The sequence below is a fragment of the Synchiropus splendidus genome, chromosome 14 (assembly GCF_027744825.2).
Source record: "Synchiropus splendidus isolate RoL2022-P1 chromosome 14, RoL_Sspl_1.0, whole genome shotgun sequence".
NCBI lineage: Eukaryota > Metazoa > Chordata > Actinopteri > Syngnathiformes > Callionymidae > Synchiropus > Synchiropus splendidus.
In genome coordinates, this window is record NC_071347.1 from 5,188,988 (window position 1) to 5,214,569 (window position 25,582).

Consider the following 25,582-nt stretch of genomic DNA (forward strand, 5'->3'; position numbering starts at 1 on the left):
TCAATGATCCCGCTGAACGCCAGGCGACCCTGGCGACACTTTTCTCCCCCAGAGAGCCGGGAGATGGAGCAGTATCCTCCGGCCTCAGGCCGCTGTAGCGCATGGATATTTAATAATCCTAATGAATTACAATTAATGAGCGGACCGCCCCACGCTGCCCTCTGGAGGGATTAAAGTGACGGTGCACTAATCTCCGACAGCCAGAAGCTTCTGTTTTTTTGCTGCGAGGCCTTGCAACCGTAAGGTAACATGATGTTTGATATTAAAGCGCTGCCCGCATCTCACATGAGGAAACTCAAGGTGTCGTTTAAGACAAAACTCATGTTTTGGTCTCACGCTGTGTGGGGTTTGATTAAAGCCTCAAGCCAAATATTTTATCCTCACAAAGAGTTCATTCAAGGCCCCGCGTTTTTCCATCTTTATTTGATCCTACAAGGCTGTTTTCAGTGATGATAGCAAGTTAGTGATTTACAGAATATGTCTGTGATTCAGTGCGTTTTTCTTGACATCATGTCACATCCTGTCTTCTAACACAGCAATTAATCAATGCTTTACAGAGGATTTTTCAAGATTTATCACAACTACATGAAACTCAGCATCAAAAATCATGCATAATTTTTCATACACATTTTCATACACATATTCAGTGAACGAGTTTACTCAACATATTTAAAGGGTCACCAACACTGACATCAACCGACACATAAAAGCAGAAAGGAGAAAGACTGGGTTTTCAATTTGTATGTGCAAAAATTAATAAACAAATAAAATTCAATTCCATAAATCACATTGTGATTCTGATAAGGTTCTCATAAGTAGATGAAAATAAGTGTGAAACAGTGTAATGAGGGGTTTGTCAGCTTTGAAGAGCAGGTCCATGCAAACCAAGGACTTATTTTTATTCCAACCACCTAGTTGAGGAAACGAGGACTCGGGCTATTGTGAGAGGAAGTGTGTGAACGTGATGGATCAGAGACAGACAGGAACACAGAACAGTTATGTAAATTTCTCTAAAGAAGGCTCAGCAATACATAAAAAAACAACGTGTTTGGGTAAACACTTTAGCACACTCTTTCTTTTACCGGCAAGTATTGACGGCTCCTCAACGCTGTTTTGACGCCACTGTTTTGGTTATCCTGCTATCATCACTGGCCGTCGAAACCGTGGGCAGTGATTGTCACTCGTACCTCATTCTTTAAACTTGCGTCACTTATTTCTTATGGCGCTCTTTATCTCTTGGTCAGAAGAACTTCCTCACTGGCACGATTAGAACATCCAGCTGTCATACAGTGGTTTGGCATGTCTGAGGCTGAAGAGCTTTTTATGTGTATTATAAGGCTTTGTTCACACAGCAGGCCAATACAGATTTTTTTTTGCCTATATGTGACATGTATATGAATTCGGCAGGAGGCTACGGTCCATCCAGACCAGAACCTCCCGTCACAGGAACAGCTTCTCCCACTCAGCCATCAGACTGTTAAATTTGTGATCAGCCTTTGTTATTTTATTTTATTTTATTTTATTAACAGCACTTTATTTCAAAGCACTTTCCGAGTTGGTGGAACTCGCACTGACCATGGCAATAAATTCTATTCTGATTCTGATTTTTATTTCAACGTGAACCGGACAATTCCAATTTTTTTTTTCAAATGCTACCCAGGTCTTTTTCTACGTGGATCTAAATCGGATATGTATCTGATACGACTGCAGTATGAATGACCAGGTCACATTCATCCGACCTCATCAACAAGAAGCAAGCATCTTATACAGTAGCAGTAAATAAAAGTGAAAATAAAATCAATCTCACAATGTCTTTTCCCAGAGTTACTACAGTATCTATGGCTATCTCTCTGAGCTCAGCTCTGCACTTGGTATGTGAGCTCAGAGATCTGCTGCTGTACTGTAATACAACACAGAAGGACACAGAGGAAGCTGGGCTTGGATGATTCATTCTGTGATGCAAATGGGTTAAGTTAAATTGAAAATATTAGTTTCCCCACTGCAAGTTGTGGCATGACTAGCCCCCGTGCCACACTGCTGCTTAACAAAGATTAAAACAAACATAGCTATGAAAGATTCATTCAGCTGAGAAAGGGTTTCTGCAGTCACATGAACGCCTCTCCCAAAGTAAGTTCAGCGGTGATATTAACAAAGGCAACAGTCGCGAAAAATCCTTTACATGTTGTGGGAGTCCTTAACAGTCTGTGTAATGGACCTGTGTGTGTCTGCGTGCAGGTGAGGGAAGGAAGCTCATGCAAGAAGAAAGGATGACAGTGAGTTTGTGTTCCCTGAGGCCTTTTGCAGCATGAGCAGTGACGCAGGATGAAACTCATGTTGTCCCTGATAGGGTGAGCGTAATGAGAGAATTACAAAAGTTGTCTGTTTCACTGGCAGCGCTTGTCGCGGATGGTGTTCATTTCCCATTATTAAGTGGCTTCAACAGATGGTAGTTCTTGTTGTATTCCCAGAGGACGATGATACATGACAACAATTCTACTTATTTATTTATTCATTTTTGCAAATTTGTGTTGTCAGTCTGCTCCCGTGGAGGACAGGAGAAAAGACTTATCAACTGAAACTTTTGTTTGGAGCTCATTTGATGTAGCTGCTGTGTCACGAGAGAGTCAAACATCTTCATACCAACTGAATTTTTAAATTCTGGAATTGGCATACTGAGAAGCTACGCCACCCACATGCAGGTGACGCTGCATTTCGCAAAGTTAAAATCGAAAAACTTAGGACACAGCTGGTGTCGGCGCAATAAGAGACCCACCACTGATAACAGGGTGTAAACTAGAGCAGTTTAAAAACGCAGAAACCTCCATGATGTGAACCAACGGCAGGAACGAGTTGTACCGGTGGACATAGAGGGTGGTAAAATCTTAATAGTAGCATGTGTATCTGACAGTGCAGACATCTGAATATCATCACGCTGCAAAATATATGAGAATGGGCGAAGGGTGTGGGCACAGCAATGTTTTATTCATTCTATCTTTCTCTGGCATGGAAGAATTTGAGATCTTCAAAAAGAATGAGGATATGTCAGACATACTGAACTCGATCTACTTTCTGCATCACAGATGTGGTTCTGAGAGAAACCCCACTGACTCACTCTGATTTTTTGCTTCACTTGAACATATATGATTTGCACCCACGCATGGGCTTCAAATCCATGGGCAGCTGAGAGTCTATCATGAAGCCATTGAGGAGGTTTGGTTCGTGGGAGGAAGCTGCAAAGTGCCACACCTGGAGCAAATCTGAAGAAAATAAATCCTACAACCGCAATGTACTGTATTGGTGAAAGACTAGCAGGTCCTTATGAGAAGTGGTGAAAAGAGCTGCTGTGTGGTCACTTTTGACATTGACAAGAAATGAAGTAAAATGGCTGAAAAATATCAGATTTGTTCAGGTCATAATGTTATATTTACCTACTTCCATTTTCTATAGAAAATATACCGTCAACGCTGAGCTTATTCAAACCTAAAGGATTTTTTTTTTCAATACAGCTATTTACTAGTGAGGACTATTAGTATGAAGAGTCCAATAAGCGAGCATCTTTGTTCAGTGATCTTGAGCTTTGACACACCTGTTTACCAGAAGCCACAGGGGACACAGTCTAGCGGAACCTCATACAGTCCCAAGCCAGGGTCAGGCAGGGCAGCCGGCCTTAAAAATCCACTGCAAGTCAGAAACAAGAAACCAATTTCCAGGGACTGTGACGTCCCAGTGATTTGTCATGAGAACAAGTGGGCGTGGAGGAGAAGCTGGGAAGGTGAAAGTACAAGCTGGATGGAATAGGACTGAAGATGGATGCAAATGAGAGGGTGACAGCCAGATAATAGCTTTGCTCCAGGGGGGAAAAAATAAATAAATAAATAAATAACTATAAATTAAAAAAAAAAAAAATATATATATATATATATTGAAAATCAGGCAAACAGAATATCTTTCCCAAAGTGTGCATCTCCTTGCCTTGGAATTTTGCTGAGCTAATAAACATAAAACTAAAATGACAAAGAAAACATTCTTGGGATAATTTTTTCTTCCAAAAAAGGCTGGAGATGGGGCCAACCAGGCTGTTAGCGTTTACAAATGTTCACGTTTACTAACCTGGTATTGAGCGGAATTCTTTTTAGATTGTTGATTTGTTGTTAAAAAAATGCAGATTTTAACATTATTTAGTTTTATATTACAAACTGTCTCAGGGTATAATGCATTAATTTAAATTAAAAAAATCATAATAATAATGCAGAAGAGACATATGCTGGACACGGACTGGCAACCGTGTGTATGAAGAAGAGTCAGGCACTGCCCACTATGTTACCATGAAGTCACATGACGAGGAGCTCACAGTGCCACACTGTCGCTTGGTCTGAATTGGAGGAGGAATATGCAATGAGTGGTACATGATAGTAAAAACAGATGCGATAAGGTCAAGGAAAGCAATCGAAGGAGGTGAAGAGGAGAGTGCAGGGAGGGTGGCTTGCGTGTTGAGGACAGCCAAGGGTGATCTTTCACATTGGAGTGGGAGCTTGTGTTCACAGGCCACTAGTCAGACAGAGTCAGAGTTGAAGATGCCCAGCTTTTCATTGGGAGTGAAGGAAGGGAAAGTTTAGAAATGAGCACATCAGTGGGACAGCAGATGTTGGAAGGTTTGGAGACCAAGTTAAGGAGGCCAGGCCGAAGGCATGAGGACAGGTGAGACAAAGAACAACATAAGGTCAGTTAAGGTGGGGGAGGCTGGAGGAATACGCTGAAAGAAGCAGACTCCAAGACTCGAAGGTTAATGCCACCATCAATATAATGATTGCAGGAAGACAAATCATCGCATCGATGTATTAAAGTGACAGAAGCTTATTTAGGTCGGATCAGAGGGGAGAGGAGAGGTGGACACTCCACTCTCAATTTGGTTATTCAACATCCTGCTTAGGATGAATCTTAGTTTTGTGCCAACACGACATGTTGATTCATGTACAAGCACTGTACGATTAGACATACGCAAGCACCAAACCCTTAGTTCACCCCAGCTATATTGGGGGTCGATGACGTATGAACACTTTGGTCATTGAAACTGAACTGTTTCCTTTGACGATTACCTAGTACCTAGTTGCCATCCTCAAACCTTTGGTTGCCATGTGTCTTCATTCACTGGAAGAGCACAACAAAGGCTTGCGAGAGTTCCCACTAGAAACATATGTGTTGCGCATTGAACCAGCTGTGAATGCTGCGCATGAGGTCATCATTTTAAAAAAGGCATATCACATATCCTGCCTCCAGTGATGCGTATACGTATATTCTAAACTGGAGGATATGAAGAATAATTTATTGTTCAGACTAAAACTTTGTCTGACTCAGTGCGCTCTCTATGAACTTGTTCCTTGACTGAATGTTTCCCCTCAACCAACTGTTTTTGTGCTTGAACAAGGCCTTTCAACTGCTCAGATAGAATTATTCTGCAGGCACACTCACGAGTCGGACCCGACCCGCTGACTCAGCCGTCTGTTTGTTAGGAAGACTGCTGTCGCTCTGAAACTCGATCTGCAGCTTCTAACACAATCAGAGGCGTTCTGACAGCAGCAAACTGAGAAACATGTCGACCCAGCTCAGGTAATGACGCCGGGCCTTATCAGAGTGGCACCTGAGAAGCCTCAGCGATTCCGGCCATTTTTCAGCGCCGTCTGATGAGCACTGTGCTCACTGACTTCCCGCAAATCCTGTTTAGCATGTCCGGCATGTTTTGCAAAGGATCTGACCCAGAGTGGCTGAGTGGTTAACAGAAGTCGTCCGGAGTCAGGTGGGATTACCTTCTCTGCAGTCAGCGCAAAACACTGATAGAGGAGGACAGGAGAGGAGGATAGTAGCCCTCTGGGGGTGTTTGGAGCTTCTAACTTTACACCACTGCTTTTAAGCAGGTTTCAAAGAGGCACTTTGCCTTGAAGCACAGATTTGTGGAAGGTAAAGAAGTTCCTTATTTGGTTGTTTGGCCACGAAATAAATATTTATTTTGATTTCAGTTCACCACATTTTGACTGGCCAAAATGCAGACTTTTATTATGTCAGGCAATTGTGAATTATCCACTTTATCATGTATCATTCACATTCACATTATGATACCTGATACTGCCATGATCACATGGAATACTTGACAAATTAAAGACCCACATGTTTGCAGCACAATTCTAGCCATTTGAAGGTATATATGTTATGATATACTAGTCATACCCAAGTATGAGTCGCAGGACAAGTGACACATGTAATTGGGAAAATACGGTACTTCATTTTAGAGTACATCGTAGTGTTACTGCATTACACTACTTTGGCAAAACTTTCACCACAACTGAAAAAAGGATTTGGTGTTGTCTTGTACCACATCTTGCTGGAAGTTGTGTGATATGCTTCTCTGAAGACTAATAACAACAACAACAACAACAACAACAGCAACAACAATAATAATAATAATAATAATAATAATAATAATGCCCTTTTGTGAAATTAAAAATGTGCTTTACTGAGAGTTGAGACTTTTCCTTTATTTATTTTGCATTACATTACTATGCTACAGTAAAATACCGGTAAGATTAAAAAATCTTACCAATAATTTTGATGGACGGGTAAGATTTTTTACAATTGCCACTAGCTGTGATCACAGTAAAATCATTATTCGCCCATTTTTTCCTACCAATTGTTCCATGTTAATGAGACTTTAACAACATTCAGTTACACTGCTTCACTACAATTTGCATTAAGTAAACTACCTTTGCTCAAGGAATTTCAACAACTATTTGGGTAATTTTTACAGATAAAAAATGGCTGTAGCAGTAAGTCACACTTATTGAAGTTGCCAGTCGAGTTCGCTCTCCACTATGACTGTATGAAATGAACTGCTCCCCTCCTGCAGTAGCGACTCTCCCAACTACAGTAGCCTCAGGAGGACATGAGGCAAATCTCAAAACAAGTACATCATAAAAACCTGTGCCCCTGAAGGCATCGGCCGCACTGCAGTGCTCATCTGGAGCAAGCAAGTCATGGGCAGCCCTCTGGCCACCACCCATCATGCACCCACAAACACACAAGCCCAACCACAGCCATGTTTCACCTCTTAGAAATAATGTTGGACATATACATCATGAGTTGATGTTGTTGACTGTTAGAGATATCGCACGCAGAAACAGAAACATCTTGAGTTTCACTCATCTAATTTGCATACTAAGAAAAGAGTTAGGGTTCTATAATTCACATTGACATATGGCTGCGCTTAAAGGGTTGAGTTCATGAGTGAGAGTAGTTTCTACCTACTGCCAGGCTGAACTACACAGTAGCTTTGCAAGTACCGTCCCCAGCACTCCCTAATGAAAAAACACGTGAAAAAAAAATCCTAAAATGTGTGTTGTGGCCAGTAGTATACCCCTGGTTCAAGAAGTGCAAGTGGAACCACATACTGTATATCCAAGGAGGACTCTTTCTGAGTTTGTTTTTGTGTTCACTGTAGGAGTTCACTTGAGACCCTGATCTACCTAAAATGATACTGATGTCAAATTGAGAAAAAAACCCTCATCTGTTCCATAACAGTCCAGCACTTCAGCCGACAGGAGAAAAGCATCTTAATTTATTTTAGGGAGTTAACGTACATATTTCTTAAGGTGCGTATAGGACCAGTATACAATATTAATCTTTGGGGGCTCCAAGCAAATCTAAACATGAATATTTTACCAACCTTCCAACTCAACGTGAAACGGAACATAAATGCGAATCAAATGGTGCGCAGCCGCTCAGATAAACACCAGGGTTACAAACCATTCTGCAGAAACCGCCACAGAAAACGCAGATGTAAACATGGAAAATTCCCGGATCATCTGTATCACAAGCAGCCAAAAGACGGATTATGTTGTCCTGCCAGGTCAGAACAAAAAAAAACAACAAAACAATAAAAGCATGTGTGTGATACTGGATCACAGGATGTCAGAGTGTCGGAAGGTTAATCGGGTCTGTCATTTTCATCCCGACAACTCAAACACTCGACCTCTGTGTCATTTATATTCATGAGTTGCATTTCTGACTGCACATTAACATAATAATCATTTTGGTGGCAAAGATCTCGACCCCCCCCCCCCTCCCCCGAGTATCAGTGACAAGCATGCAGTAATTAATCCCGCATTCACTTAATTACACTCGGCCCAATAATGAATATTAACAAGTGTTTGTAATCACAAACAGCCAAAGCCATGTCAGAGCACATTCGTCAGTGTTAGGAGCGGAGAGTGGGAACCAAGTGAGAAATGACAATGAGACTTTCAACAGTCAGCATCTCTTCATGGAACGTGTGTCGAACGGTTCCAAAACTGCCGTTGAAATTCCAACAAAGTCATCGAAACGTGTGAGGTTCAACGTTGATGTCTTTTAACCTGCTGCAAATAACACTTGGCGGCAGTTTGCCAGCTGACTTCAAAATTTCACGCGATCACACTTGTGAGAGCAAGTCTTGAAAACCACACAAACGTTTTCTCTCACCTGTCGACCGTGTGATTTACTCAGGCCGTGTTTCAATACTGCCGAGGCTAATTGAGCTGATGTTTAATGATCGCAGTGTGAATGCTATTTTCATTGATCGAAAGAGCAACTCGACATGAGTCGCATTCACACGCATCACTCTCAGCAGTCGTGGAGGTTGCACCAGGCGTAATGCTCATTCCTTGCTGAATCTATTGGCTTTGTTCGCCTTTACGGCAGAGGTGTTTAGGACACAACCAGAACTATCATTGCTTCTTCCATTTGCTTCTTTTTTGTGTCCATGAGCCGTTTGAGTCACCTGACTAGGTTCATATTTACATAACCTTCCCCTCAGATAATATGCCGGGAAAAGTAACATCAGCTTACATTACTATATTTAGAGACAATATGACAGAAAAGGGGTTCTTCCAGGGAACTGAGAAAGGATTATCCACTCAAGCCGACATTGAGCTGAGGGCATATGGATATTCATGTGCAACGCTTATTAAGGCAGCGATTCAGCTGGAGGCGGGACATTGAATTAAAAAAGGTATTTTGTGAATCGTCATTAATCACATTTTAACATCTGACACCAGAATGATTGAATTTAAATTTAATCTGGACGACTCAGGGATGACAGGTGAAGTAAAAATGAGCTGGCATTTTAGTGCAGCCTGAATGCACCATGTCAGTAATCTTTACCCCACGATGTCAGTAACAACACTTCTCACTCCCAAGGTGTCAAATATCAACAAGTGAGTTTTGGGTCCAATGTTGACGCGGAAGTCAGCCTTCCATGTTGCATGTTGACTCATGGGTGTTTCAAAGGAGTAAAAATATTGCTTTTCCCATGTAATGTTTCAAGCTGAACACATGCAGGGAAGACGATTGGAAGGTCACTTCAATATATCAGTTTTTATGTCATATATACAGCACTTTATAATATAGTAATAATAATAAAGTGTTATTTAGATAGCACTTTTTAGAATGCTGGTCATAAAGTGCTTTATCTGCCTCTATCCCAAATTGGCAATGCCATAGTCACGTGTGTGACAGAAACAAACATCAGGTGGCTCATCCTTTTTTCCATCACATGATTAACCCTAAAGTCAACTTCCATAAACAGACACCTTGGGAGTCAGAGTGTGTTGTCAGTCAACTGTACTGTACCTAGGGGGTCCAGGGAAATGACCCCCTGCAATGCTCACCAAATACAATTGGAGCAGTGGTAAACGTGCGTGAGAGAGATGTCATGTATCTCTTGAAAAATTCTGTTTATTTTTCAGGGGTGTTTAGAGGGCTACAAGGGAGGGATACATGCAGCAACATCATCGTATGCTGGACACGCTAGCGGATGAGTGGACTGACGCCTCCCACTGGTTGCTCCGCTGACATTCATAATCCAGCGCAAGTCCTCCATTAATCTCACAGACGTCCCCTGGTGAAGTGGTTTTACTCGACATCCCCAAGTAACTAAAATAATCCTTCAGTCATGCAAAGACATGATTAATGTCAACCAGCATTAAACTATAAATCAATCTGAATCAATCCTTATCAATCACATGATTTTAGTGTTCTGACTGCTCCATACTCATATTTAGCTTGTGCACACACACCAGCTTTCACATCAAAAGTCAAACATGAAACAGCTAAAACCCACAGCACCATCAGCAGCAGAACAAAGAGAGCCAGTTGGGTGCTCTACGAGACACGGATGCCTTGGAGGTCCACGATCCTCCGGAGAGCAACCCTTCTCAGACAGACGTTCGAACACCTAATGGGAGTGGATGTGGCTGCGAGCCGCCACTCACAGAGCTCCTGCTGGTGAAGTCTGGAGTGAACAACTGCTGCTTTGTAGCAGTTACAACAATCATAAATTCATGACCGCCGCACAAAATGATGGCTTTCAGCTGTGGAGATAATCTCATAAAGTCTGCCATGTCTCATTCATTTTAATCTCTGTTGGAACTCAGAGTTGTACATGTTGGTTCCATGCGCTGCTTGCTGTGTCATTCCAGTTGTTTGGATTGAATGTGACACTTTGATTCACAATATTAGACACTGTCTGTTTAAATATGGTTAACCAGGCATGGCGTTCTTCGACTCGCCACATGGCTACCTTCGGCACCTCCTCTAGTAGAAGCTCAACAATTGTAATAGTCGTCCCTCCATTGCTGGATGAAGACTGAAAGCAAACCCTTTCATTAAGAATCCCGTCCTTAACCTCTCCAACATGAGGAACTATTGACACGTCTGTCTGAAATATACACAGCACCAAAGCTTTTCTCCCAGACTAGATGCCTACCACAAAAGTAGAACATATTGTACTTTTATTCAGACACATTTAACTGCAACAGGTTACGACTTTTAGTTTTATTTGTTTTTTTCCAACTTCCGTTTCAGGGCGGCTCAACATTGAGCACCGTTGCGTGTGCACGGAATCATCGACCTAAGTGTGTCATTGCCATCACTAGAGTGATGATGACTCTACGTGCAAATGTTCTACGTTGTCATTTGTACTAGAACATAAAACTAGTTTTTAGTGGTGTTTCTCTTGTCACAAAGCTATTGCAGAGCTGCTTTGTTCGTAAGAAGGTTGCAGATTCGCTCCCCACACAGGTCCTTTCCATGAGGAGTTTGTGGTTAACTCTGAACACATTACGATGATACGAATGTGACATGATAGTACTTTTGCTCAAGTGGAATTTTGGCTGCTCTTTCTTGCTTCTGTTGTTTCACAATTTGTAAGGTTCAAGGTGAATTCCATTTTTGCAGTTGAGGACTGCGGAAGGAATTGTAATTCACCCTTTGTGTGCCAGGGTCATGGCGGCCTTAGACGTACACAATTTTTAATTTTTTTTTAATGAATGCCAAACGTTGCGTATAAGGTGGCGTACACAGCGTGTAAAATGAGGCGCCTTACCTCACAATAGCAAATGTGTGTGTGCATGAATAGAAACATTCTTCATCACATGACAACCCTCTGAAAGTTCTGCTCAGATTGAACACCTGATTTAGCTTGTGTCACACAAGGGTGACATAATATTCGACTAATGATATGGGCCTCATTACCGTCTCCACTTCAGACACAACTCCGACTCTGCTCCAACTGATGTTTTTGTTACTGCATTCTATTTGTGTTTTAAAAGCTAACGTGAGCTTTTTACTGGTTTGTGTCCTTCATACAGCGCAGTACTTCAACTCTTGGTTCTCTTTCTGCTCTTGACGTCATGTTAAACGTTTAAACTTTTGTGTTGCATGAATGACACTGAGAAGCATTTAGTCACATTCAAACTGGCCATGAACAGAACCTTTCAAAATAATCAATAGAATCCACATGTAGGTTGAAACCTAGAGCCCCCGGAAAGAAAAAGAGGATTTGGAGTGAAGGCTAAACATAAAAAGATGGTGTTTCAGCCAGAAAAAGAAGAAAAGAAATTGAATGAAAGTTAAGAAAACAAATGTTTGGGTCAAAACAACTAAAGTCAGGAAACAAACCCTTGTATTCAAGAGCAGAATGCTACAGCATCAGGCTGGATGGAGATGAAGTTAAAAATATATATTTAAAAATACTACAACTGTTGATAATACTTGTGAGAAGTGCTGCAGGTTGGTCAAACTCACACAAAACTTTTATGGTTAACCTGATCATCCACCATGTCAGCATCCTGTCTTTCAAGTGAAGTGCCACGTGTACACAAAGCCTAAATTAAATTGATCACATGCAGTCCACAAGCTTTTTTCCAGCCTCAGGTGAAAAATATCGCTGGGTCATAAATTAAAAAAACATCAAAAAGAAGCACGGAAAACTCTGGCGTCAGGCAACATTAAATAACCAACGGTAAATCAACACACGCAAACAAAACACCTCCGAGTAGCTAAATCAGCGGAGACCAGCGTCCTGGCGAGCAGCACAGTGAATATGAACCTCCGCTGCGTTCTGTGATTTAATCTTCGCTCAATATAATCTACTGGTGACATAGCCATTTTTCAGTTATGCGTCAGTTTCCATTTGTCAACAATTCTTCAAAGACACACAAATGTAAATCAGGCCTTAATTCCCTCTGCAACCATGGCAACAGAATCTGAGATTTATGATTTCCGAGACCAACTAATGTCATCAGAAGCGGCGCTGTGACCAAACTATTAATGACTCTAAATTCAAACTGCTACTCGGTGTCAACATTTGCACCTCGCAGTCTTCCATTAACCACGACGATTTTAACCTCGCGGAGGGAAATAAAATAAACACCGGAAACCTCGACAACTCTATCGTCCAATAAGAGGAAGGGGTGACTGAGTCCTTCGCTCATTGATGAATTTCTGATAGAGTGACAGAGTGCGTGTGAAAAGAGAGTCTGTGTTTGGAGTCCCCTGGAAATTGCTGGCAGCCCTGTCAGAAGCGCTGAGTCAGGAATTAGCCAGATCAGAGAGATGAGGTTCGTGACTGCGGGGAAACTGAGAGCAGAGAAACACTTTGGATTTACACAAGCAGATTCTGTTGGTAGCTTCGGGGAGACAATTATACTGCGTGTGAGCGAATGTGTGCATTTAGGGAGTTTCAGATTTCTAAGAGGATCAGAGTGAGCGAGAAGTCTGGTAAATTAAATTTCAGCAGCAAAAGCCTCCAACATTCCCCTGTAACCTGCTGACAAAAGACATAACAGGTAAAAGGTGCAAATCTCTATTGTAATTGTAGAAATCTGTGGCTATTCATCATGGCTTGAATACTGAATTCCATGACCAGCATGTCCTCAAACACAGGAAGGACTCTTGAGTTACAGCAGCATGTAACAACAGGACTGTAACACCGAATTAGCTGTCGACTTGCAGTTAACTTCCTGTATCTGTCGAGTGTTTACACCCATCACAGCACTCTTATTGTCTCAGGACCTGAGTTATGGGTCTCTTTATTTCCTTGTTATGGCCAAGTCCCATCAGGGGATGCCACACCAAGTCAGCCTCCTCGATGAGCCGACTTGATCACGCTCCCTCACGATACCCATGGCTTCCTTACGCTCATCCTCACACTCACTTCACTTTGACTTCCATCTCTAACATCCCAACGTGCCCAGTCTCTCTCCACTCCTCATGTCCAAACCCTCTGAGTCTGGCGTGCCTAATTCCACCACCAACCCTCTCCATGTGTCACTCTGGTAGACTCATTTCTGATCTTCAACTCTGCCACTTGCCACCCTGAGTGACACTCCTGACTTCCTCATATGTCTGAATTTACACTCCCTTTGCACTGTTTCTTTCTTCCTTCATTCCTTGCCATCCTTTAATGTTCCTCCCCAGCAGTCATGCATGATATTCACAAAGACAAATATACAGTATATGCATTACCAGTACCACCATGCTCTAATAAATAAATAAAATAAATCACATGTTAATAGTTCTAAATGACCTACTTCATAATTCACTCTGGCACGATTGCTTCTTTTACGAGGAGTGAGGGATCAGTCCATTACAACCAGCTGGTTCAGCGATATTCATTCCTACCTGTGCACTTCTTCGGGCTTCCAGGTCTCTTCCCATGCATCCCGAGCTTACAGCCAAAATTCTCCTCCCAGAACTCTGCGAACCAGACATTTCTGCGGTTGTTCGACAGCGAGCGGCTCCTGAAGTAGCGGTCGAAAGCTGCCAAAAGAAGTCGTTTTTAAATTTGTTTAAATTATGACTCACTATAAACCAGAAAAGTCAAGACATGCCATGGCATTCTCACCATCTACTGAGGCTCTTTTGGGCAGGATGGTGATGGCACCTTCAGCCTCACGTTCCTGCTGGACCACTGGTGAGATTTTGGAGCCCCAGCTGTCAGAGCCCACCCACAGGAAGTGACCCGTCAGGTTGTTCCGTTTGGCAGCATCTAGGATCCTCCTGCAAGTACAAGACAGGACCAGGTATCAGTAACAAGGACCACCATCCAAATTGGAATCCTTGAAGTAAGTACCAAATACTGAGATCAGTGGGGTACACACATATTCACAAGTTAAACTCCACATCGTCTGTACAGTGAGAGCAATTTGGTCTAAACCCATACACACGTTGCGCCTTCTTCTGCAGTGAACTGCTGTAACTGCTGTAAACAGTAAATGGAAGGTGAAAGGACTTTATGGCATCAGATACTTAGTCTATGCCAGTAGAGTAGCTACGACAACACACAGTAGTTGTCAACCCTCAGTACAGTCAACTCATAAAGTTATAAGGAACTCAGATGTCATGGCCCTTCATTTATTTGTTAAATACTGTACATATTTTGGGGTAAGATTAGTGCTTTGGGGTGGAGGGGCAAAGCATACAGACTATTTAACCAAATAGATAGAGCTGTGATTCCTGCTACCTGGCAACTGTGTTCAGGTCCATGTTTTGGGACCATATTATACTGATGTCTTGGCACACAAAGAAATATCCTCAGCACACAATGTGACTGTGAAATCCAAATGGGTTTTGTTCCAGGTTCAAGGGGTCAGATCAATGTTAATTTCACCTGTATTGTGTTGGCAGTGAAGGTGCTGCTGATCATCAGATAACACAGCGAGAGCACATAAATCCTGAGCGTCCACTTTGTCATATGTGAACAAATACTCCCACAGAGAGATTCTCACTGTAGACTATTTTGTTCCCTTTAACATGGCTATCCCCTCAATCTCACCTTTATGTGTCAGCCTAAGCCACTCCCCACCTTCTGCTCATCTAGTAGGCCTTTTTCTATTCAGTCACATGATTCTCCACGGGGATGCATCCTTAGCCCAAGCGTGCACACATGGATTCCCCACCTTTGGGAACCCGGTGAGGCTCCACACCAATGAAACATAATTGAAGTTATGAATCTTTAGAAGGGACAACCAGCCCACAAGAAGGCCCCTCTCGCCCTGTTATTCTGCTTGGCGCTGTCTTGTATGCGCCCCCTTGATCATTTGTTCAAATCGCAGCCTGAATGCAGTGGTGTGGGGACCACATCTGGTCCCTTAATGCCACACAGATAGTTCAAGTGCTGCAGTGGGTGGTGTATTGTAAAGAAATGGGAAAGCATGTTTTGCATGTCCCCTACGATCTGCAACCACTTGTAAAGCTGTATTGTCTAGACCTCAGGTCCCCTACTGAGTTCATCAGAGTGTTTCTGTTTCCTATATAAAATCCAAACTTGGTCCTATGTAGAAAATGAAAACTTCGTCAGACAGAAGAGATCTGGGACTTCTCAGTACAATAACAGTTGGTGCTACTAAGAAGGTTCAAATGGTACCTGACACCAAAATATGAGCACCCTTCTATGATATGGAATGCCAAACCATATTGATGGTAATAATGAATAAAAGAATAAAGGAAACTTGCTAAACGCATGCAGCTATAGCAGGGAGTTTAGAGCAGACACAGGCAAAGTGTTGCGCTTTAACTGTATTTATGCATAGGACAGAACTGGAAATGTGTTGGACAACTAACTACCTGTCTTTTTTCTTTCTTATTTCTTGTCCCTCAAAATAAACTGTTTTGTCCACACTGCTGTTATGCTTGATATTTAAATGAAATGTACATGAAATGAAATGTTTTTGCCAACGTATTAACATTTATAAATATTTCAATTTTTAAATGTTATAAGTTGGTATAATTACACATGCTAATACCATTTCTTATATTGAAACTATAAGAAACTATCAACGATGTTGCCATTGTTGCTGTAAGTAATCTATTTTTAAGTTCTCTCTTCATTTTTAGGCTCTTTACCATCTTCCTCTCAGTTTTGATGGCCCCTCACAGCAGTCACAATGTATCATGTGGCCCTCAAGGAAATGTAATTGCCCACCTCTGGTTTAGAGAGATGGTGTATTCCGAACAGGTGTTGGAATACGGTTTTATCTTAGCTAGAAGACTAGTTTGGAAGTGGTGAGTCACATTTTTCACGTGAGTCCCACTGAAAACCATATATGCGACTGTCAATGACTGGGGGAAGACCACCAAGCTGCTCATACCTACCCAGACCCACTAAAAACACATACGAGATATATATTGTGCTTACCAACTGGCAGGAAAAAATGAATAATGACAAATATGTAAATAATATGTAAATATGTAGACTAGAGGTTTAGTTTTATCACCCATGTGCTCAATAAGCCAGGAGACTGTACGTGTGATGGAGATTTCTCATTCCAAACAACATTCTTTTTTTCTGTTTTTGTTGTTGTTTTGAGTGCTGCAGAATAGCATGTCATCTGTCCAACGTGAGTGTCCCTTGGACTCATTGAAAAAATGATTTGTGGCCCTCTCAGATTCATATTTCAGTATCCCTCGTCTAAACTGTCTTGACCTGTTGTGTTGCTGAGAGCAAGACTGATATGGTCTGCAAATGCCAGCAGATGATGGTGAAGAGTGCTGAGAAGATAAAGTAGACCACACTGCGCTCTCTGTGGAGCCTCTTCCGCCACAGAGTCCACAGCATGGCTGCCTTCTTCCTCGGCAGCACAACTCTTCACATTTCCAAGGTCAGGCTGGAGGTAAATAACTGTGAAGGCAGGACGCCTACGTCCATGGAACCTTTGTCCACACTGCAAATACACTTCTTTATACTCGTCACTGACCGCTTGCGTTTCTTGTTGCACACTTCATACACGAAATAAATGTTTCATTGATAATATTGTGTGGTGTTCTTAGTATTGTGTATCGATCATTGTGGCTGCACGCTGCGATTTTTTTCCCTCTTCGATTACAGGATCACAGCTGAGTCAGGAGCAGCAGTCGCCACTAACCTTGATGGAGCACACTTAGAATAAAAGACGGTACAGTAACATAAAACTTAACTAGAATCTATACCTCAAGGGTAAAGGGCCTGCAGATGATGGAGGTGACACAAGTGGAGAGGTAACCTTTAAATTATGATAAGTGGAACTCCTCTTGCAATAGTATTAGACACTGTGGCTGAAAGAAAAAAAAATCAAGAAGAAAGTTTTTTTTTTCTCATATCAAATGATCCATCTCCTTGTCTTCGTTCTCTCCAATGTGCTCTTGATCTTCAATTGCTGACTAAAATCTGATGTCAGATAGAGCTTGGATTTCCAAAACTTAGGTGCGTGGAGGCAATATATGTATTGCATATTGAAAATATAGAGTTCATTTCATATTGATGAGGTACAAATACCTGAGCTACCTACATCAGTCCAGAGAGTGAGCTTATCAAGCAAATGGACTCGGCACAAATAAACCCTGTGTTTAACAAAGACAGATTTAGATAATTGGACTTATTATGGGATTTGTATTCACGGCTGATGACAAGCTGATTAAATACCAAGAGGGCAATCATGTGCAAATGTGGAAATGTGTGTGCTTCTTCAAGAAGCAAATACGCACCCCAACCCACCCTCCCCCTCACACACGCACACACTTTTATGTTTTTTAATGTTTTGTGGGGACATTTCATAGCATCACGCTTCTCACCCAAAACCTAAAACAAATGACTAACTTTAACCAGGACCAAAACCAAACTTAAATATATTGTACCGTACATGATAATGATCAAGTATTTTTACGTCTTCATCTTCAAATTGAGGCTTAGCTTAAAAATGAGGACATTTCCTCATTGTGTCCTCACTCTGTTGGTTATATGTCATACTAGTTCTCGCAACGATAGATGTACAAGCACAAACACACACACAGACACAAGTTTATCACACCATCTTTGCGGGGCCATAATGTCTTGCCCAGCCTCTCACCCTATACCTAACCATCCAGGACAAAAGGCTAACCTTAACCAGGACTCTGAAACAAACTTGCGCCAATTTATAATAACTATTTTTACTGAGGCTGTAACCCTCAAAACCATGTGAGAACAGGCCAAAATGTCCTTTCAACAAGGAGGCTTGTAAAGACTTGGTACTCACAAGTATGGCAAAACATGCCCGCACACACACTCACACACAGACACACACCCACACTCACGCACAGGTTTGTCGCAGCATCTTTGTGGTGTCCACTCATTGCCAAAACCTTTTCGCCAGCCTCTCACTCTAAATCTAACCATCCAACCAGGACTCAGAAACCAAACTTAAACCCAATAACAGTGACTAAGTTACAAGTGACTTGTAGGGTCCGGGCAAAAGGGCATCACAAGTGCCTAAGGGCCCTACACGGGGGTGTTTTCCCCAAAATCTGACTTCACGAGAATAGATATGCTTGAATGCACACCCATGTTTGTTTGCTATTGTTGTAAGGCCTCTCATTGCCATAAAGCTTTCCCCAGCGTCTCACAGTTAACTTAACCATTCCAAACTTAATTATAATAAACTACTTCTGCTGATGTTTTAACCTTCTAAACCTTGTGAGGACAGGCAGGCAGAGATAGCTTACAGATATAGAGTATATTGTGATTCCAGCAGCTGTTATGTTAGACCCACAAACTGTTGCACATCTATACAGTGGGGATGCTAACAAATACAGTCTAAGATAAAACGAAATGAAAGCATTCCTCCTTTGGGTCCATGAAATGTTTTCTATTTGAGAAGTGGCTTCCTTCAAAGTAAATAATTGGGGAGAGGCCAGATGGTGCTGCCATGACTTCCTTCTGTGACAGTGTTTTATTTAATTAGAGTGACACCTGCTGATGTATTTTAAGGCACATCTGTAACACACAAGTGTCTTTGGTGGCATCACGGGAAAGCCGAAAGGAACCAGCCAATACTGCAGTGAGAGAGTTGTGTGGTTCATCCTTGGTGTCATGCTCATTTATCGGTTAGCTTAAACACCATGGCCACGTGCAGCCACCATCAAGACATGGGTTCAGTGTCGCAGGCATGGACAGCCCAAGATGCTGGTTGAAGCTTTTAAGAGTGTCATTATTCACATTGCTACATGTCTTGTACTGACATTGGCTAAAAGGGACCATGCTAGAACGAAGTCACTACTCTAAAAGCAACACACAGTCACAGTCATATTACTCTTTGCAAATGAACCCCAAATACTTTAATTTTAGGAGACATGTCCTGCGGTTCTGTTGAGCTGTTTGACTATGATACCATTGTAACATTTAAAGGCAAGCGGGAGAAGACTGCCAGCCTCAGAACAACCACCCCAACTGTGAAGCACGGAGGTGGTGGCGTCATGTTGATGGGTTGTTTTGCTGCAGGGGGAACTGTTGCACTTGACAAAATAGACAGCATCAAGAGGAAAGAACATTATGTGAAAACACTGAAGCGACGTCTCGAGCCGTCAGCCAAGAAGTGAATACTTGGGGCATACAGTAAATGCTTCTACCAAATGGACAGTGACCTGAAGCGACCAAGTCGGTGTGTTTTAGTGGTCATCCCACAGCCCTGCTCACAGTCATATTGAAAATGCGAGCAGAAAGGTGGAGGCAGCCCTCTCGACTCAGCCGCTCAAATTCGGTCAGGAGGAATGGACTGGAATTCCAGTCGCAGAATGCCAGGCACAAGTCACACAGGCTAATGGACGCAGGGTACTAAAGGAATGTATGACCGATTCAAGAAGGTCATCAAAAGTTATTTAGCAAAAGTTGATCACTTTGGCGTGTTTACTCAACCTGAAACAGGATTCATCTCATTTATTTTTCCGTTAATTATCGGAATCTTTTCCAGAATTGACACAACCAGTGTTATAACTTCTTAAATTTGATGGATCTTCAGTTTGTCATAGCTCAGTCCTCATGAAATATAGAGCATGACATTTGCATTGCTTGTTAGCCTAAATAAAATTACACTCATTTTTCATTATAATTACTCATGTTCCAGCAAAATTCTGTTATTAAATTGAGCCGTGTTCAGCTCCCATCTGTCGGTGTGCACTCACAGAGCAGAAAACCCGATCAATGGAATAGTGAAAGCCAGAGACGAAGGGAGCTCACTTGACCAGCAAAAGTAGCCCTTCTACCTTTCCATTGCCCTCCACTGCGTGTAGTAGGTTCCTGTCGTTCACCATTCATACAGAAGTAAAGTACTTTAGACTCTCAAGTGAAGGTCACAGAGATGTGCGTTGATGCTCAACATCACCGTAGCTATGTTCCCATCCTGATCACAACATTTTTCTGCCATTCACATTCAAGTAAGATAGAATCCAAGCCCAAAGTACCAATTGGAAACCCTAAAACAAACAGTCGTGTGAAAAGTGATTAAGTGTGTTATTGCACTCAGGTTTCCTCCCACAGTTCAAAATGATTCACAGGTTAAGTGATGACAAAGAATTGAGAAGATTTGTGAGTCACTGTTTGTCTATATGTGGCCTGCCATGGGTTGGTATTGTACCAGCCCTATGTACTGTATCTGTAAAGGCTCCAGAGCTCCAGTTTTGCGCAAGTGTACAGCAGAAGAGTGCAGTTCATAAGACAATCATTAGCCACAAATGGGAAACGGTAAACAGAGAGGAGGATAGAATGAATCTCTTGATCTCGCACCAGAAGAATATGTGTCAGGAGACCATGTGGAAACATGCAGTGGCACACTGGTCTCCTGAAGTGCAGATGCAAAAATGTGTTGTAATGTGTACTGGCAATGTGTACTGGCAGCACATCATGTATTCTGTGGAAGAAATAATACTCTTCACAAATGTGGACCTCCAAAATCTGGAACAACAACATGCAAGATAAGAGATGCAGCATTCCAATTTTGCTCCCTCTGGTGTCTGTACCTGATGTCGTCCTCGTTGGCGAACAGGATGACTGCGCGAGCGTTGGGAGTCTCAACCAGTCGCAGCACAATCTTGTCAAACTCCCCAGGTCTTGGCTCCCGGGGAATCTTCAGGGACTGAGCAATGCACACCCCTCCTGGAAGACACAGAAAGATACTGATTCCATCTGAAGCTAATATCAAAGACTTTGAAGTTGACTAATCCTCCTCGGAGCCATTTTCTCCAAACTAAACCGAAGTTTGCTTGATAACGGAGACGGGTTTTCAACATAACGTGATCAAAGGTCACTCTCTGAGCTGAGAGAATGAAAGGCTGTTTCCCGCCGCAGCTTGCCCTTTTTAATGTGACTGATGTTTAAAGGTGACGCCTGAAATGTTGTGAAGGCTAATTTTAAGCTCCGTCTCTTACGTATTTCTCATTATAGGAAGGACTGAAGTTCATGAAAAGCGCTGAGCTGGGCTTCATACATTCATGCCTTGACATGTGACCATGAATCCTGCTGTTGTTGCGTCCAACTCCCTCAATGGTCTTCATTAACCTCTGCTGAAACACAATCTCATAATCTGCTCATGTATCTGCGCTGCTGTTTGTCTGGCGTGTTATTACCTCAGCGTACGCCTGTGTAACGGAGCTGTAATTATCTTTATTGTTTATTCTCTTTGTATCCAGACGTTTAATCGGCAGGACCGTTGAACTTTTATCTGCTGGTATCACGTGATCACAGACTTAAAGGTCGAGGGGTTTAATTCAAGCCACTGGAGGCGCAAGGATGTAATTATCGCCAGCAACTCACTGATGGCGCCATAGAAGAGAGTCGCTTCATTGTTGAGCTGTCCTATTCATGCAGACGTTGATGTAGGCTGGGCTCCTCCCGTAAAGATTAAAATGACATTTGAATCCCTGCCTCATGAAAAGGTACAAAGGTAAGTAACATTTATATTTGCCTTAGTTCTTCATCAGTGAGTTGCAGAGTTGACTTCTTTTTTTCTTTTTTTACCTTTTTTTCACAGCTTGTAACTTGGCACCGACCACTTCCACAGTACACCTGCTGTTCACCAGACAATTGGAAAATAATCTGACACCAATGTAAATCCAGCACACTACTCCGGCTAACAATCAAATACGATGGTAGTAAACGGGCCGTGAGCCCCCCCTAGAGGGCCGCTAGAGTTTTTTTTTGTTTTACACCTCTGGGCCGTGAGATGCTCAGTTTTAATACACTAGCCACGTATGGCGGCAGTCGTGTGTCACTAAATTGACTTGACAGCTGCAAATCTGTGATAGCTAACAACTATGGAGAAGTTCTTGAAAAGAAATAAAAATGATAAAGAAAGTGATGACGCCCCCAATAGTAAAAACTGTTTAGCTGTTGGAGCAGTTTTTAAAATTAACTAGGGCATTTTATGGTGATACTTTCATTTACACTTTATTTATCTTCTTTAGAGTTTATTTATATGTATTTTATTCAGAATTTTATTCATGACATACAGTTTTTTTTTCAATTTTCTCAACAGTTTGCATTTAGGGTATTTTTTTCTTCTTTTCTTTGGTAAAATTTGATGCCTTTCAACTGGTTCTGCAGCTGGTTGGACTGTTCCATGACGAATATCTTTGCGCTTATCACATGGTTTCATGTATGGTTATTAAACACAAATGAAATCAGTCATTCTGAAATCAGTTATCACAGTAATGAATCAGTTCTGTTCCTTGTACGGGCCCTGGATCCATTTGTTCTGGAAAAGATGGGCCCCGAGATTAGAACACAACAGGTGAAAAAAATCCAGCACACCTGCTGTCAGTAATCCAGAATGCCTACATTCAGTAATCCACCATAGAAGCAGTGTGATGGCCGAGCAGGCAATAATCCATCAATCCAATAATTCACTCATCTTTTGATCAGTAATCCATCATACCTACATGGAATAATCGGGCACAGTTTCTTTCCATAATCCAGCACCTAAAGTCATTGACCACAGGCAGAGAATATCACTTCCTGAGCAGCCATGATATTCTCTGCCTGGTCATGTCTCCAAACTTCCGAGAGTTGCTCCAACTCATCAAACTTATTTGTGCGCCGTGGTTCAGCGGGCTTTGCATTAAACCTTAACAGTTTTATCATGTTGAATGATGTGAGAGGGAATGAGGAAGTGGAGCAGCAGCGATGAGGAGGAAGATGAGAGCAACGAGGAGGACGGCCGTGGAAACAGTGAAACTTATTGAATCCACTCATGCTTGAGCATTGTGAAAGTTCACTCTCGACCTTCTGCAGCGAGTTATAAAACCAATTCTTCGTAAAAGTTGCCGTCGGTGGAATGTTCTGTCACGTCTTTGCCCTTCACCGGTGGGCACAGTTTACTCAGGTGGCACTCCGATTTAAATGAAACTGAAAACAGATTTTTCTTTGTTGCAAGTGCTTTAATCGTATGTGTTTTGGGAAGAAAATGAAGCTCAAGTGGAAGAAAAGCTGAAATTTCTAACACTATCTTGATGTGAGTGTCGGGTCTAGGCTAATAACAGCATTATCTCCTCACTGCATCCCTTGACAAGAACATATGGGGAACATTAGGTTACAGTGATTGCAGTTGTCACGCCATATTCTCAGCGGACATCTGTCCTCACTTAAAACAAAATCAAATTGCTCATAACTAAAGCCAAACCTAATGAAGGAATCCCTCCTCTCAAACTGCAAGGCCCATAATGCATTGAAGCATTTCTGATGGTAAGGATATACAAATAAAAGTGGCAGTCCTTGTTACTCCGGCTCAGTTTTTGAAGAATCATCAGCTGTTAATCTTGCTTTGAGTACCTCAGTGACCATGGTCACGTGACAGCTGAAAGTCAAGACTTGTCTTGAATCAACCCATCCTCACTCCCATGCTCTTGTATACACGTAACATCCGACTTACGACCTGCTCGACTTACTTCCACCCATACTTACCACCACGGCCAGCAGATGCTTCATTTTTTTTTATTCAATGTCTGGCATCGCGTACGACAGTAACGGCAGCACAGTCTCCCAGCATCTCACTCTCAGTATCCCAGCATCTACCTCTACAGTAGTACCTGTAACCCTCGCGTCTGCTATTTGTAATGGCATTCAACTTACGTCCAATCTGACTTACGACCAGTTGGTCGGAACCGATCCTGGTTGTAAGTCAGATGTTACTTGTATTGGCGATGACAAGTGGGCTTTGGTGTCCGACACTGACAACAAAGACAGTCTTCAGAGTTGCATGATGATGCATTTCAGATGAGTAAAAGTCTGAATTACACTGGACATCAGTGGCCCATGACATGACTCCCCTGCTTTCTGAAAGTCACCGTTGTTACATGTAAAACGAAAGGAACCTAAACCCAAGCTCGCCTCTTTTTTTTTTTTTTTTTTTTTTATGTGACGTTCTGTGGCATATCCTGACGCAGAAGGCAGAACATGTGCATCAATTGAAAGCCATATGAACACGCAATGCACAAAAGTGCACTTTCCAAACGTCAATACATTACACCACAGGTGTGAGGATGAATTGCCATTAGATCACCTGGACTTTGGAAGAGCCTGATCCTCTTAATGACTCATTTTTATAGACTTGCATCCACGTAATATTGTCCTGTTTTCCCAGTGACTTCTGCTTCCACTGAGCCTTCATCCGACCACTTTCATGTTGCATGTGTAGACTCTCTTCTTCGCATGTTCTACTTTGTCAATAGAGGATTGTGAACAACTTTCTGAAAGGCGCTATGCATATGAAAAGTGACCAATGAGTTAATGAGGCACAAAGTACAGCACAGATGATTATGAAGAGGCGTTAATGTCTCCAGTACGTCCATTGAGACACAATACTGCAAACAGACCAGAGGGCTTCCTTGTGCTAATGACTCTTGGTCAGTCAGTCTGGACATCTTTCGTTCTTCTCCTGGGAGTCGTACAATGACATAACCTACGGCAAAATTCACCCTGTGGTTTTCTCTGTGGGACAACCCACCAAGACAAGTATTTCAAGACAAGCATTATTGGTTCCCATACAGTGTTGCGTACTTAAAACAGTGGCATCGGGAGATAATGAGGCATTTCAGCGTCGTATCATGCCCTTTTGTCAAGATGGAAGCTCGTAGCAAAGGTTTTTCGATATTTCAGATTTGCTTCTAATAAGATTGTGTTGTTACTTGTTTACTGACTTCTTCTGCTTGTTATTCTAGACTTTTCCGAGGCCACATTTTTTTGTTTCTTTCATGTGCTATTCACCCCAAAACAGAGAGAGGCAGTTTCTCTCTCTGCACAGATTTAACGCTGCCCAAACACAGATCTCAAGGCGGCGAGTGCTTGACTCCCTGCTTCTCTTCCTTGGCATCTGGAGAGTTTCCGAGGAGAACCTATCAATTAGCTGTTCTATTTCTTCTTCTGTGGTGCGGGAATCAGCTGATTTCCCTGCAGACTTCAGATGGGAGAGTCACTGTTTTCTAGCTGCTTCAT

At 42.2% G+C, this 25,582-nt stretch overlaps 1 protein-coding gene across 1 annotated transcript in view; it reads right to left on the reverse strand.

Annotated features, from left to right (window-relative positions):
* The window catches only part of grm8b (glutamate receptor, metabotropic 8b), a 172,361-nt gene that overhangs the window by 59,705 nt on the left and 87,074 nt on the right, over nucleotides 1–25,582 (reverse strand). The window contains exons 4-6 of the mRNA XM_053884803.1: nucleotides 21,115–21,250; nucleotides 14,213–14,367; nucleotides 13,990–14,127 (exon numbers count right to left, since the gene is read on the reverse strand). Of these exons, the coding sequence (XP_053740778.1) occupies nucleotides 13,990–14,127; nucleotides 14,213–14,367; nucleotides 21,115–21,250 (429 nt within the window). The remainder of the gene's footprint in view (nucleotides 1–13,989; nucleotides 14,128–14,212; nucleotides 14,368–21,114; nucleotides 21,251–25,582) is intronic.